The following is a 15,534-nucleotide window of genomic DNA, read 5'->3' as shown; positions in this document are numbered from 1 at the left end:
AATCTATTGGTATTTCTGCTTAGGTTGAAACTCTGGTATCCCCATGGCCTGTTCTGCTTTAGACATCCCAATTGCACATCTCGTTCAGGGACTAACATACTAAAATATTAACTGACCCATCATTTATCTTGTTCTGGTCTCAGAAACCTAGATGATCTCTAAGATCCCTTCCACCTCTAGAGCTCTGACCCCTGTGATCCTCCTTCATAAAAGTAATCTCCACACTTGTATAGATCAGGTTTCTATAGATTCTTAATAATTACTTGAATAAGGTGAATTTGCATGGAAATTGAGCTGTAAATGTTTCAGATTTCTGATTAATGTCACCTTTAAAAGTAATTAAATGCCTAAGGAATAAGCTGGAAGAATGGACACTGAACTTGGATTCCCTGATTTTCTCACTGCTTCATGACCTTTGGCAAGTGATTTAACCTTTTGGTCAATTCATTTCTCCCTCTATAAAATACATATGATACTTTGTCCATGTAATATGTGCTAAGCAATTTTGAGAAGCAATGCAAATATGCTATAAATCCTATATTTGTTGTGTTGTATTATACCATATTGTAAAATGTTGATGTGACTGACCTTCATTGTGATCTTAACACATGACAGTGTTTTGTGTCAATGCATTATAAATCATCATGAATAAAAGAAGAGAATAAAGTCTCTGAAAATAGCTTCCCATCACAGTCAAGAGCATCATCTATGAGGAGCAGGGATGGCCTGTGTTATGGGTGCTAGTTTCACTTTCATTCACATATATCATGATGCTCACAACTAGAGCATTGCATTCAGGTCTGGGTGCAGCATTTTAGAGAAGTCAGTAATTAGCTGTGGAGCAATTAGAGGCACCAGGATGCTGAAGGGCCCCAGAATCAGGCCACATGAGGATTATATAAAGGGACTGAGAATATTTGGCTTGAACAGGAGAATATGATGGCTATGACCCCCAGAGGACAGAACTAGGAGTAAGAAAGAGAACTATTGATTGGTTTGGAGGGAAGAGTGGAATGAAGGTGAGAGATAGCCAGGATCATTCCTCACATTTTTTAAGAGCAATGCCCAATATATGCCCTAGATTTGGATCTTTCAGAATAAGCACTAACAGCACTGGAAGCTACAATAACCTGTAAAACCAACAGATATCTGCTATTCTGCTGTGTCCTCTAATCGATGTTTCATTGACTTGCAGTGGTATTTTATTTCTATCTTTGATATAAAACTTCAGTCTTTGAATTTCAGGAGACTTTTACAACATCTGCAAACATTTGCCCTATTCCTTTCCTACTGATGAGTACTTCTACTTGCCATTGATTACATACAGACATCAGATCCTCTAGCTTCTTTTCACATACTTTTCATTTCCTGTACAGCAACTACTAGGGATTCAGAACTGTGCCATTTATACCTGGCAAGCTCCCAAAATGTTGGTATTGTTCCTTGAAAATCAACACTGAGAACTGGGGTCTACAGTCTTTTCAGCCAGCTATAGATGTGCAGGTCGCCTGCCCCATGTGCAAAAAAGCTATGTACTGGATAAATTAGAGATAATCAACAGAGAGAAGGCACTAACATTAAAGGGGATTGAGAAAAGCTTCTCTTAGTAGGTAGGATTTTAGCTTGATAGAAACTAGGTCAGGCAGGAGGCATGGAGGATAACCAGTGAAGTGCTCAGAGTTGGGACATGGAGTGTCTTTGCAAGCAACAGCAAGGAGACCATTGTCACTGGACCACAGAATAGTTTAAGAAAATTGAAATTTCAGGAGGGGACCAGATTATTGAGGGCTTTAAAAGCCAAACAAGAGTTTATATCATAGATGTAGTAATAGGGAACCAATGAAGTTGATTGAATGGGGGAGCAGCAGGAGAGTGATATGATCAAATCTTTGATTTAGAAAGATCACTTTAATAGCCGAGTGATAGAAGGACTGGAGGGAAGAAACTTGAGACCAAGCAGCAGGCTATTACAACAGTCCAGGTGTATAATGATGAGGGTCTTAGGTGCAGTGGCAGCATGAGAGGACAGAAGAACACATGTATGAAAATGTAGAAATGATAGGACTTACCAACTGATTGGATATGGGGGTGGGGGAGAGTCAGGAGAGTCAAGGATGACACTTAGGTTTTTGAGGTGAGATGACTAGAAGGATAGTGGTACCCTTGACAATAATTGTGCAGTTTGAAAGGGGAGAGGGCTCGGAGTGAAGGACAGTAAGTTCAGTTTTGTACATGTTGAATTTTCGATGTCTGCAGGATCTCCAGTTCAAAACGTTCAATAGGCAATTGGAGATGCAAGACTAGATGTCTGAAAAGAGGTTAGGGCTAGCTAAGTAGGTCAGAGGGTCATGATCGTTGAATTTATGGGAGCTGATGAGATCACCAAGTGAAATGGGAGAAGAGAAGAGGAGCCAGAACAGAGCACTATGGGACCACCTTTAGCACTTATCACCTAGATGAATATCTAACAGAAGAGACTGAGGAGTAGGAGAAGAACCAGGGAAGAGAGAAGAGAGGAACAAGGAGAACAGAGTCTCGACTGTATAAAAAGTAGCTGAGAAGTAAAGAAGAATGAGGATTGGGGGTGGGGGGGCGGCGTTGCATTAGATCTGACAAGAGATCATTGGTGACTTGGAAGAAAGCAGTTTCAGTGGAATGATAAGGTCAGAAGCCAGACTGGAGAGAGTTGATAAAAGAGAGAGGGGAAAGGAAGTGAAAACTTCCATTAGAGATGGCCTCCTCCAACAGTTTAGCCAGAAAAGGGGGGAAGCAGTGTCAGGTGAGAGCTAATAAGAACAGATGAATTAAGTGAAGGGATTTTGAGGATGGAGGAAGCAAGGGTATGTTTGGAAGCAGTTTAAGATAAGTGAGAGAGTAGGGTGACCGAAGGGGCAGTCTGCCCAAGAGAATAGGTTTTAGCCACTTCATCGTGTGAGACAGGAGGAAAGAATGGGGAAGGCAGGAGTGATGTGAGACACAGAGGAGAGCAGATAGAGGAGCTCTCTCATCGAACAGCCTCAGTTTTTTAAAGTGAAATGTTACACCAGGTTCTCAGCTGAGAGTTGGGAAGGAGGGAGAACCATGGAAAATCTAATGGGGGAACCAAAGGTTTGGAAGAGCAGCTGGTGAGTGAGATAGCTAGAGACGTGCATCTTTTCCTACATACCCACTGACCTTCCCTCATGAGTTTTGACTTAACACCTATAGAGAAAAAATAGTTTTAAATTTATCAGCAACTAAATTAAGTTTACATGACTCTGACCCTCTTCTATGTACTCTCTTAATAAGTTCATACACTCCTCTAGCTTCACCTCTCATCTCCATACAGATGAATCCTAAATCTCCATCTCTAGCCTTCCTCTGTTCTCTGAACTCCATCTACCAGCTCTTGCTGACTGCTGGACCTTCCCACCACAGTTTCTCACTTGCCACCCTCCATCCCACATCTCCATCCCTTTACACTAGCTGGCCCCTAGGCTGGCAACACAGCTCCTCCTCAGTTTGTCTTGGAGTTTCAAATTTTCTTCCTGACTCAACTCCAGCACCACGTCCTGAAATGGATGGACCAAGAAAAAGCACAGGCAAGAGTCAATTGGGAATTTTGAGAGTGTCTTTATTAGCCGGGCCGGCGGCTGTCTCATGGGAAAACCCAGAGGAGGCAGCCCCGAACAAAGGTGTGGGTGCCTTTTAAGCATCTCAGCACTTCCCGGTACAGCCTTGCGGTTTTAACGGCAAACATATCTCACAGAACAGTTTTGACAGGGGCCCAAGTTGCTGCTAGGCAAGGGGACACAACAGAGAGGGGGCTGCTAGGCAAGGGGGCACAACAGAGAGTGGCTGCTAGGCAAGGGGGCACAACAGGCAAAAGGGGGCAGCTGCTAGGCAAAGGGGCACAACAGAGTGGGCTACTAGGCAAAGGGGGGCAGCTGCTAGGCAAAAGGGGCACAACAGAGAGGGGGCTGCTAGGCAAGGGGACACAACAGAGAGGGGGCTGCTAGGCAAAGGGGGGCAGCTGCTGGGCAAAAGGGGCACAACAGAGAGTGGGCTGCTAGGCAAAGGGGGGGCCAACCTTGCCTAGAAACTCAACAGACATTTCTCAACCCAGGGGCTCCGGAGGGAAGTAACGTCCACTTTAGTCCTACAATGAGACCTTTCCTGGTTCCTTCCAGCTTCTTGTGCCTTGCCCTTCCTGGTTACCATGTATCTGTTTTATGTCTCCCTGTCTTTATATGGGCTGGTTGTGTCCCTGGATCAAGAAATTACAGTTTCTCTTCTGTTTCAGTGTCCTCAGCTCCTAATACAGCGTTTGACACATAGTAGCACTTAATAAAGACATTATTAGTTGATTGGTTCAGTCATTGAAATTGATTAAAGTTACGTACCTGTAGAACCAAGAAGATATAAACAAAGACTTTAAAAGTTTTAACTGCAGTGGGAAAGGATTAAGCTAGATATGAAAAGATCTTCCCATCATTGAACTCTGAGTTTCTTTTAGCATGTCAGAGATTTATGGTTCCATTAGTTTGAAGAGTACTCACTGTACTAAGGCAGACTGAAACCCTATTGGGACTTAGTTGGCTTTTAGAATCACCGTTTCCCAAATCATTTCAACTTGTAGCAGCCTGTTGAGCCTCTCAGTTAGCCAGGCTGGTCTTCAGTGCCAGGCCTTTATCACAACCCTAACCAAAGCCTGTCTGCTTTGGGAGGGTGTACCAAAGCTGGCACTGTAAGACCTCTGGAAATTAGGGTCACAGTAAGAGAGAAGCAGGGCTTCAGTACATGGTTCTTCTTCAGCCCCAATACCAATGGGGCAGCTACTACTAGTGATTGTTCAAACTTTTTTTCATTTTTTTCTGAAAGACGTTCTTCCCTGAGGGAAGTTTTGATTTATTCCTATTTGAAGGTCAGGAATTAAGGTAGATATGTTATCAGAATGTCTTCTTTTGCATCTTCTTCAGAGTATAGAAAATCCAAAGAAACTCATTCCAATTTTACATGGCAAATAGATGCAGCATGTTATAAAAGCTATATATCCCTGACATATTTTCATGAAGCCAATAAAGATGAGACTAGAAAACTCTGATATCACACAATCTCCTAAATTCCCTAATTGAGTCCCATAAGCAAATTTTCTTCAAATCAATTCTTCTAGTTTTTTATATGCATAAGATAGAAAAAATTAATGAATATTTTAGAAAGTATAATTTTTTGTGAATTCCACTTATGTCTTGCCCACTTTATCCAGAAAAAAATTAATGAATTTTGACGTAGCTCAAAAATATTTTTAAAATCTCTGTGTAGCTAGAAATCTTTATTGGAAGCATTAAAGCTCAATTACATGAAATATTTAACCATAGGTTAAGAGCTATTTGAAGTTAAAAAAAAACAACCATATAAAACAGTATTCCAATGAATTGTCCATGTACAGCAACAAATCAGTAGGAAAAAACAAACTAGCATAGTGAAATAGATAAATCAAATTTAGGCAGGGTAGTTTATTGAATTTAAATTGTGCCCAGTTGGCCCAAGAGCTATATATAAGCAATCCATCTTGCGTTGTTAATGGAAGTTCTTGAAATCCACCTGATGTTTGCATTATTAAATTTCAGTCTAATGAGCTCTGCTAATACATATTGAAGATGGTTGTAAGGAGTAGAATGTGAATCTGAGCGGGATAATTGGAAAGAAACATAAGCTGAGCATTTTACATGACTCAAGGGGTATATCTACAATTACACTTATAACTAAAATTGAATTTAAATGGAATTTCTATTATCCTTTTCCTTCTACCAGGGAGAATAAAGTGTAAATGAAGTAAACGTCTTTAGAGTTACTAGTGGTTTGTTTTTATTATCTAATTTAATAGATTCTTGCAATGATAGAGAGTGTCAGAAAAGTTTTAATATTTCATGACTTTGAATGTAGTTTATGTATAAGAGCTTTTAAATGGAAGCAGATGCCTGTAGAATTGGCTCTATCACTTCATAACACCATTATTTAAGTTGTACATTTTAAGAAAGTGTCAATATTGACTCTGAAGAAACATCAGGCTTTGAAGTAAGATCGTCGTGTGGCCTTCATGTAGTTCCTTTTTACTTCCTAAGCAAACTTGATATTTCTATGTTAGGTGTTGTATATAGAAAAAAAAACAAACATGTAGACAAGTAAGGATCAAACACATGTTTGTTTATTTTATGCCCACATTTACCAGTGCCCCTAGTGCTATTGTTAGAGGGTATGGTCCAAAGTTTATTGCTTTTACTTTTGATTATTTCTTTTTCTTTTGACAAGGCAGTGCTTCTTTTTAACTTAATATTTCATCAACTCTAATGCTATTAGAGACTTATTTTCACTTAGTTCACTCATCAGGCAGTGAGATGGCAATAAAGGAGAATAGCTCCTTTGAGACATTAATGCTTTGGAATAAATGATGTGCTAGAACAGAAATTTAATTAATTTACAGAGTATATTGATAGTCCCTTGTTACTGTGCTGTATATTTTTAATCTTCTTTAACATCTGTAGTAAAGTATGAAAACCCCTGCAGTTGAGCAACTAGTAGATAATTAAGTAATAAGGCAAAGTGGTTTCTAGAGGGAAAAAGATTCTTTTTTACTGAATGCTGTCATAACATGAATAAGGTACTACCACTGATCTGTAATGAAGAAAAAAAATAACATGCTGCCTAATTTGGTACTGTGCTGCATTTGCTACTGCAGGCATCCTGTACCTGAAAATGGGATGGGTGGCATACAGCCATTCTCCTAGGGTTTGAGCATAATGCCCTGCCTAGACTGACAAATAATGGGCTCAAACAAGCATTACATTTTTTGGTGTGATATATATTGTTTCTTTCTACTTTGTCTTTCACAACAATTTGTTTTGTTCATAAGTCATGACCTTGAGGAATAAAATGACAGTTTGATAGATGTGAAACTGCCCTAATGATGGACTTAAATTTCCATCTATGCAAGTTTAGGGGGGCTTTTTGTGCCTATGGCAAAAAAAAAAAATATTCTACTGATTTTTATTCCCTTTGCCTAATAAGTTTGATCTAAAACACCAAATGGCCATAACTCTGAATGATCTCCTTCTTTACTGATGAGTTGTGCTCTTAGTAAGCCTAGGGAACGTTCCCCCTTGAGCCCTGAGCCATGAAAGGTTATGTCAGAGTGAACATCAAATAAATCTCAGTATTCTGTCATTGTTTCAGCTAAAGCCGATGAAGCCCTGAAAGCTAAAGAGAGAGGTGAAGAAGAAGCAAAAAGCAGAAAGGCAGAAGGTAATGTACTTGAGTGTTCATGTGTATAACAAGAGGTCACAGAGCAGTGGCCACCAAGCACAGCTCCCTCTGCACCTAGGAGATTGGCATGACAGGCTTATTGAGTGGAGCACTCCTTCTGTCTGTCGGCCCCCTCCTCGGTGTCAACCAGGCAATATGAGAATATTAAATTCTCAAAATAAGCTATAAAAACATCCTCATTGAATCTTTTCATTGTAGTGAAGATAATGTCATCTTTAACAAGAAAATATCTATATATGTGTGTATATATATACATATATGTATATATTTATATACACGTGTGTGTGTATATAATAGCAGCATATCATAATTTTAAAGTGTATGTAGATTTAGAAATCCATAGTACTTTCATACAAAGTTGGTGCAGGGCATGATGGCGCATGCCTCGACTCACTGCTACTGGGGAAACTGAGGCTGGTGGGTCACTTGAACTCTGGACGTAGGAGCTGCCACACACTATGCTAAGCCAACTGAGTGTGTGCACCAAGTTCAGCACCAATTTGGTGGTCAGATCAAGGTACCTGCACCAGTCAATAGTGGGACCAGATCCAGGAGTAGCCAGTGCATCTCCAGTCTGGGAAGGGACACAAGGAGGAAGAAAGAAAGACCTGAGATCCTACTTTTCATGGATAACAAGTAGATGTCTGTTTGTTTCTCTTTCACTACGCTTTTTAAAAAAAACCAGAAAATGTTATAAAACTAAGTGTAAAGAGTTGTGTGGTTTTTTTAATTTTTCAGTAAACATAGAGGACTTATAACTGATTTGTAAAATTTTGTCCTTTGCCTTCCCATCTCTTTTGTAATATTTTACAAAGTAATACTGTCATCAAGATCATGGAGAATCCTCCCTGGTGAAACTAACTGCATGGTCTTTTTGGAGTGGCAATGATGTCAACTCCTATGATTCAGTAGCAGAGAATGGTTGGTTCCATGAGCTTCCCAGGTAAACCCTACCTAATGTGTGCCTGAAACTTGGCTTGAAATAAAACTTTGCTGACCTGAGGGCTGCAACATAGGCCGAGGAGCCTGGATTTTAGTTCTGATAACAACTGAAACTACTGGTTTCAGCCTGGGAACAGAGAAGATATCTATACATGAGTAGACAATTTAATAATATGTTGTTATTGTCCTAATAGCAGCATGTTCTCATAGAATTCTGATAGAGCCAACCTTGCTGAAATTAAACTGACATTAGGTACAGTTAATGTTTTAGAGGTATTTTATTAAAAAAAAAAAACCTCAGACACTTTAGTTTGAATTGTTAGAATGACTTCTTTCACAATAAAGCATTTAGGGTTAAAATTAAAATTGAACTCTGAAGTAGGGACAGAATAAATTTACGATAACTGAATTAAGTTGTATGCCCTATATGCCCTTATCTAGCCTAGTTTTAGGTACCCAAATAACAATTCTCCCTCTGGATTTAGGAATTCTGGAATTGGAAAATCCAGTGGGCAAGATCCCCTTAGGAAAGCTTGGTATTGCTACTGTCACTCCAGCTTTTTTTAGCCTACTAACATAATTCCTCAAGTAACTAAATTCCAGAAGTACATGTAATGTTTGACTAAAAGCTGTCTACCATATCACAGTGTTTTACTACTGTGATATTGAACAGTATTCTAATCAGTGAAAGTATTTAATGACATAAAGACCATAATGAAACACAGTTGTTCCAGAATTCACAATTGTGTGTTGTTTAGCTTAAAACTACCACAGTAAAAATATGTTGGCACATTTTTTTGGAATAGTAAAACTTAATCTCTTTGGTTCCCTGCTAATTTGGATTTGTAATTATTGGGTTAGGAAATAAACTCGGAATTATCTTTCTACTATTTTTGAAAATAGGTCCTGATTAAAAAAGTGATAATGTTAAAAAAGTTTATGGGGGGAATAGTTACCCTACCTAATGGCATTTGGGGGAATATACATACAGAGAATTGATGCTGCTAATTGTCATCTGTTCATTCAAGTCATTTCCCTAAATAGCATCTCCAAGATCAATCAATGAATATTTATGAAGGCTTGCTCTAGTACTTAAGACACTGCTAGGCACCAGGAGCTACAAAGACTAGCCGGTGTCTGCCTCCTCAGAGCTGCATCAGGCTCCTTTCAGTAGCTTTTCAGTTCAAACGTTAGGGAATCTTGGGGAGGCGTCCCAGTGAGGTGCCTCTAGGATCCTGAGACTTTGCCTAAGTAGCTTAGCTCAGCCCTGAGGACTAAGCACAGGGAAGCCTGGTTTGTGTATAACTTCACTTGGCATACTGGCATCAAACCTCAGCTTTACCCAGAGCCAGGTGGAACTCCAGAACTCTAAGACAAGGCTAGTTTTCCCAGATAAAATTGCTTCTTGTCATCCCTAGATAAATAAATCTAGTCCTTCCGTGAAGTCAGTGGATTTCTTATTAAATATATATTTTTGTAGTCTAGGCCTGTGATTTCATCTGTGTAGGCAACCTCCCTCTCCCAATAAGATCAGAAACTAATCTGAAATTTAGAGAGCCTAGGGCAGTGGGAATTGGCCAAGGTTACACAGTCAGTATGTGTCAAAGACCAGATCTTTCCAAATCAAAGATTGTACTCTATATCCACTACACAATATTCTTGCTTAAATGTCTCATGAATGCACAGAAGTGCATTGGGAAAAGACTCTAGTTATAAAATAGTATGCATCTTGTTTTTATTTCATAGAACAAAAACCATTCTTTTAATTAACTCAGTGAAAGAACTGCCCTTTTTCTCCTTTTACATTTTGGAGTATGAAGATAAAGCAATAGCTAAGATCTTAATTTTTTTTGTTGCATCTATTTTCTCATGTATTGTCTGAGGACTTGAAAACTATGAAATTAACCTTCTAAAAATGATTAATATATGTTAGATGTATTGTATTTTATTTAGTCTAGTTGCAGAATTCAACCCTGAAATACATCATCCTCCTTACATAGATATATTTTGTGTGTGTCTGTGTATGTATAAAATCTGTCTGAAGCAATGCTCTAGAATGATAATCACACGGTTCCTATCTGTAATCTACTGTGTCATATTAGCATCATCTATATAGTGTTGTTCTTCATTTCTAGGCACACTCCTGCACAGTACAAAGTTGAAAGCCTTGTTAAGATGTAGATGAACGTTGTCTGCCGTACTCCATCCACTTTCTACCATCCAAAAATAAAAAGCTATTGAATTAACATAGTAAGATCTGTGCCTGGCAAATTCATTCTGGCTATTATGCAGTTCTTTCCTTGGAGGGTTCCTAAAGTCAGTATTCTAATTATGTTTGCAAGTATTGTCTCTAAATCAAAACCAGGGTCACCACCCCAGATTTTCTAGGGCAACCACTTTCCCATCTACTTTTTAAGTTATGGGAGCCCATTTGGGATCCTTTCATTTACAGTCCTTCAGTTTTTGCATTCTGCTTTATTTCTTCTCCTTATCCTGATTTATTCCCTTTGAGTTTGAATATAATTTTTCTGCTCTTTTCTACTATTTCCTCCAGGTTGGAAGTCACTATTTTCCTCCCCTGAGCAGCTATAGAACCTCATTCATACCTCTCATTTCACTTTCATGGTCTACCTTAAGTCACAGTTAGTTATTGAGGTGCATCTCCTTGCTCCTACAAGACTGTAAGCAATCCTCCCCAAGCACCTAACCCAGTATATTGTACATAGTTGATTCTAAATGACCACTGGCTGTCTTGATTTCCCACTTGCTAAAAATCTTTGGCAAATTGGTGGTGGTACTTTGTCTTAAGTCAATCAATCCGTCAGTAAGCACTTATTAAGCACCTAGTATGTGCCAAACACTGTGCTAAATCATTTCTTTTCCAACTTCCCTTTTCCAGAATATATTATCCCTGTTCCAAGAGAATTATGTGGAAATTTTGGTCACTTATCTACAAATAAATTTTAATTTCCCACATTTTCTTATTCATTAGCCACCATGATTTTTCAAAATGCTGATTATTTTTGAGAAAAACTGAATTATATTAAATCTGAACTCTCTTTGTTTTTTTACTCTATATCCTGACTTTGCCTGTTATTTTCTGTTCTACTTCAATGTGTTTAGAAAGTGTTTTGCCTGTTGTTTACACTGCAGATCCAAAAAGCCCTTATAATTTAGTTTCCCTAATGCTTTGCTTTAATTATGGAGCGTTTTACTGTGCCCACTTAGCTTTCTTCTGTCTTATTTTTATTTTGAATATAGAATATATTTAAATGGCTCTATTTACCTGTTGAGTCCATTTTTAATCATAATGGTTTTCTCTCTAGTTAAAGTTCACTATTATTAACTCCTTCCTATCTGTGGTAGGAATATGGTAGTTCTAGTATTCCTTTTATCTTTTCAATTATTTAGAATAGTTATGCCCCTTGGTTATTTTTTTTCACTTAAAATGTTATGTTTCCTGAAATATGATAGTCTAAATTACTCATTGATAAAAGACATAACCATTACCATGATTCCCCAGATCTTAATTTTGCTCAATAGTTAAACCTTCATCATCAAACCTTTTATTTTTGCCACAGATGATTGACAAAAAAATTTTTTTATTTGCTCTTTTTTTCTTCCATTATTTTTTTTCAAATACTTCAGTGGAGGCAAAAATGAGTGGTAAATGTTCTCAGAAATAAGGGGAGACACAAAGGAACACAATCTAGAATTTCTAGCCTTTTATATCTAGTTCCTGAATTGTCAAACACTGATTACACTTTTATTGACTATGATTTTTATTTTTTCTTTCCCTGCAACAATTTTTCCATGTTTATGTCCCTCTTTCCTCATCTTATATGTGATATGTATAAAATTGTTAGTTTTTCGTTGTGATTGTTCCCATCTTGAACTGACAATCCTCTTTCTCCCATTGCAAGGCTCCCCAGCATACATAATTTATAATACTGTCACAGATATTTCCTCACCCCCTCCTTTATTAGGAAGTTCCATTAGAAGATTCTTCTAGAAGAAGCAGCTGGGTGGCACAGTGGATAGAGCTCTGGACCTGGAGTTTGGAAGATATGAATTCAAATCCAGCTTCAGACAATTACTAGCTGTGTGATCCTGGGTAAATCACTGAAGCCTGTTTACTTCAGTTCTATCATCTATAAAATGAGCTGGAGAAGGAAACAGCAAGCCACTCTAGTATCTCTGCCAAGGAAACCCCAAGTAGGGTCACAAAGAGTCAGATGCACCTGAACAACCACCACAACATTAGAAGATGTGAGATCTCTTTATAGAAGGTGTTCAGCATGTACGCTAGATCTTATTGTCTTCTCTGTGCCTTAGTATTTGACTTTTTCCGGTTTCTTTGTACATGGTCACCAAATCTCCACCTTTTTCCACATATACTGTTCCCCAAGCCTGAAGTTCTGCCTGCTGAATCCTTCTGTTTCTTCAAGGCTTGGCTCAGGTGCCACCTCCTCCATTAAGCCTTCCTTAATCATGTCCCTTCCTCCCCAGAGAAAAGGTGATTTCCTCCTCTCCCTTTGTCTGAATCATGACTTTGTCCTTTTTATGTTCTGCTGCCTATTGTATTTACTTGTGTTCATGTGCCACCCCGCGACACCAAATTCTTATGTTTGATGAGAGCAAGGACTTGCGTCTTGGTACTTTATGTATGTTTTCCCATGTTTCTCCAAATTTCTAATTCATCACTTGTTAAGGTTCAATAATAGTCCTTTGAATTCACATACCATCATTTTTTCAACCCACAGACATTGATTTTGTTTCCAATTTTTTGCTGTCACAATGCTGCTCAGAATATTATGATATATATGGGAGCTTTATTTTTCTTTCTTTCACTTCCTTGCAATTCTGAATGTTTTTCCCAACAAATACCTGTTTAGTTGAATTAACCCCAAAGTACCAAGTTATTTGTCTTGTCTGTCTTAATTCCCATAGCAGTAATTTTCTTTCTCTTCCCCTTATTTGAAAGACCTGTAAGACTGCAACTCTTTGATTTCTTTAACTTTTCACATTTGTAGCCATCACGTTCTGCAGCGTCACATTCAGGTAACATCATCTTCTTTGTCCAGGTTCAGCATTTCCAGTGTGTGCCAAGAAATTTTTCTTTTTTTTTCTTTTTTTTATTTGTTTTCAACATTCATTTCCACAAAATTTTGAGTTCCAAATTTTCTCCCCATCTCTCCCCTTCCCCCACCCCAAAACTCCAAGCAATCTAATTACCCCTGTCACCAGTCAGCCCTCCCTTCTAACATCCCTCCCTTCCCTTATCCACATCTTCTCTTTTGTCCTGTAGGGCATGATAAATTTCTATACCCCATTACCTGTATTTCTTATTTTCTAGTTGTGTGCAAGAACAATACTCAACAGTTGTTCCTAAAGCTTTGAGTTCCAGCTTCTCTTCCTTCCTCCCTGCCCACCCATCCCCACTGGGAAGGCAAGCAATTCAATATAGGCTATATATGTGTAGTTTTGCAAATGACTTCCATAATACTCATGTTGTGTAAGACTAACTGTATTTTCCTCCATCCTATCCTGCCCCCATTTCCTCTATTCTCTCTTTTGACCTTGTCCCTCCCCAAGATTGTTGACTTCTAATTGCTCTTTCCTTCCACTGCCCTCCCTTCCATCATCCCCCCAACCCTGTTTATCCCCTTCTCCCTCACTATCTTGTTTTGTAAGATAGGTTTTCATACCAAAATGAGTGTGCATTTTATTCCTTCCTTGAGTCGAATGTGATGAGAGTAAGCTTCATGTTTTCTCTCTCACCTCCCCCTTTTTCCCTCCACCAGAAAGTCTTTTACTTGCCTCTTTAATGAGAGATAATTTGCCCCATTCATTTCTCCCTCTCTCCTCCCAATAATTTCACCACTTAATTTCATTTTTTTTAGATATGATCCCATCCTGTTCAACTCACCCTGTGCTCTCTGTCTCTCTCTCTCTCTTTATGTGTGTGTGTGTGTGTGTGTGTGTGTGTGTGTGTGTGTGTGTATGTAATCCCACCAACTACCCAGGTACCAAAAAAAGTTTCAAGAGTTACAAATATTATCTTTCCATGTAGGAATGTAAACAGTTCAAATTTAGTGAGTCCCTTATGACTTCTCTTTGTTGTTCACCTTTTCATGCTTCTCTTGATTCTTGTGTTTGAAAGTCAAATTTTCTTTTCAGCTCTGGTCTTTTCATCAAGAATACTTGAAAATCCTCTATTTCATTGAAAGAGCATTTTTTCCCCTGAAGTATTATACTCAGTTTGCTGGGTAGGTGATTCTTGGTTCTAGTCCTAGTTCCTTTGACTTCTGGAATATCATATTCCAAGCCCTTCGACCCCTTAATGTTGCAGCTGCTAGATCTTGTGTTATCTTCATTGTATTTCCACAATACTCAAATTGTTTCTTTCTAGCTGCTTGCAGTATTTTCCCCTTGACCTGGGAACTCTGGAATTTGGCTATAATGTTCCTAGGAGTTTCTCATTTTAGATCTCTTTCACGGGGTGATCAGTAGATTCTATTAAATATTTGTTTTGCCCCCTGGTTGTAGAATATCAGGGCAATTTTCCTTGATAATTTCATGAAAGATGATCTCTAGGCTCTTTTTTTTTGGTGGTGGCTTTCAGGTAGTCCCATAATTTTTAAACTGTCTCTCCTGGATCTGTTTTCCAGGTCAGTTGTTTTTCCAATGAGATATTTCACATTATCTTCCATTTTTTCATTCTTTTGATTTTGTTTTGTGATTTCTTGGTTTCTCATAAAGTCTTTAGCCTCCATCTGTTCCATTCTAATTTTTAAGGAACTATTTTCTTCAGTGAGCTTTTGAATCTCCTTTTCCATTTGGCTAATTCTGCTTTTGAAAGCATTCTTCTCCTCATTGGCTTTTTGAACCTCTTTTGCCAATTGAGTTAGCCTATTTTTAAAGGTGTTATTTTCTTCAGCATTTTTTGAGTCTCCTTTAGCAAGTTGTTGACTCACTTTTCATGATTTTTTTGCATCTCTCTCATTTCTCTTCCCAATTTTTTCTCCACCTCTCTTACTTGATTTTCAAAATCTTTTTTGAGCTCTTCCATGGCCTGAAACCATTGAATGTTAATTTTGGATGTTTGGGATACAGAAGCCTTGACTTTTATGTCTTTGCCTGATGGTAAGCATTGTTCTTCCTCATCTGAAAGGATGGGAGAAGATATCTGTTCACCAAGAAAGTAACTTTCTATAGTCTTATTTTTTTTCCCTTTTTTGGGCATTTTCCCAACCAGTTACTTGACTTTTGGGTCCTTTGTCAAGAGTA

General features: G+C 38.4%; 1 protein-coding gene across 1 annotated transcript in view; it reads left to right on the top strand.

Annotated features, from left to right (window-relative positions):
- RSRC1 (arginine and serine rich coiled-coil 1) overlaps nt 1–15,534 on the top strand; it is a 438,530-nt gene that overhangs the window by 352,426 nt on the left and 70,570 nt on the right. Inside the window, exon 7 of the mRNA XM_072621533.1 lies at nt 7,213–7,281. Within this exon, the coding sequence (XP_072477634.1) occupies nt 7,213–7,281 (69 nt within the window). The remainder of the gene's footprint in view (nt 1–7,212; nt 7,282–15,534) is intronic.

This window comes from Notamacropus eugenii, chromosome 6, assembly GCF_028372415.1.
Source record: "Notamacropus eugenii isolate mMacEug1 chromosome 6, mMacEug1.pri_v2, whole genome shotgun sequence".
Classification (NCBI taxonomy): Eukaryota; Metazoa; Chordata; class Mammalia; order Diprotodontia; family Macropodidae; genus Notamacropus; species Notamacropus eugenii.
Note: the sequence above shows the minus strand (reverse complement) of the source record. Positions and strands in the feature narration are given on the sequence as shown.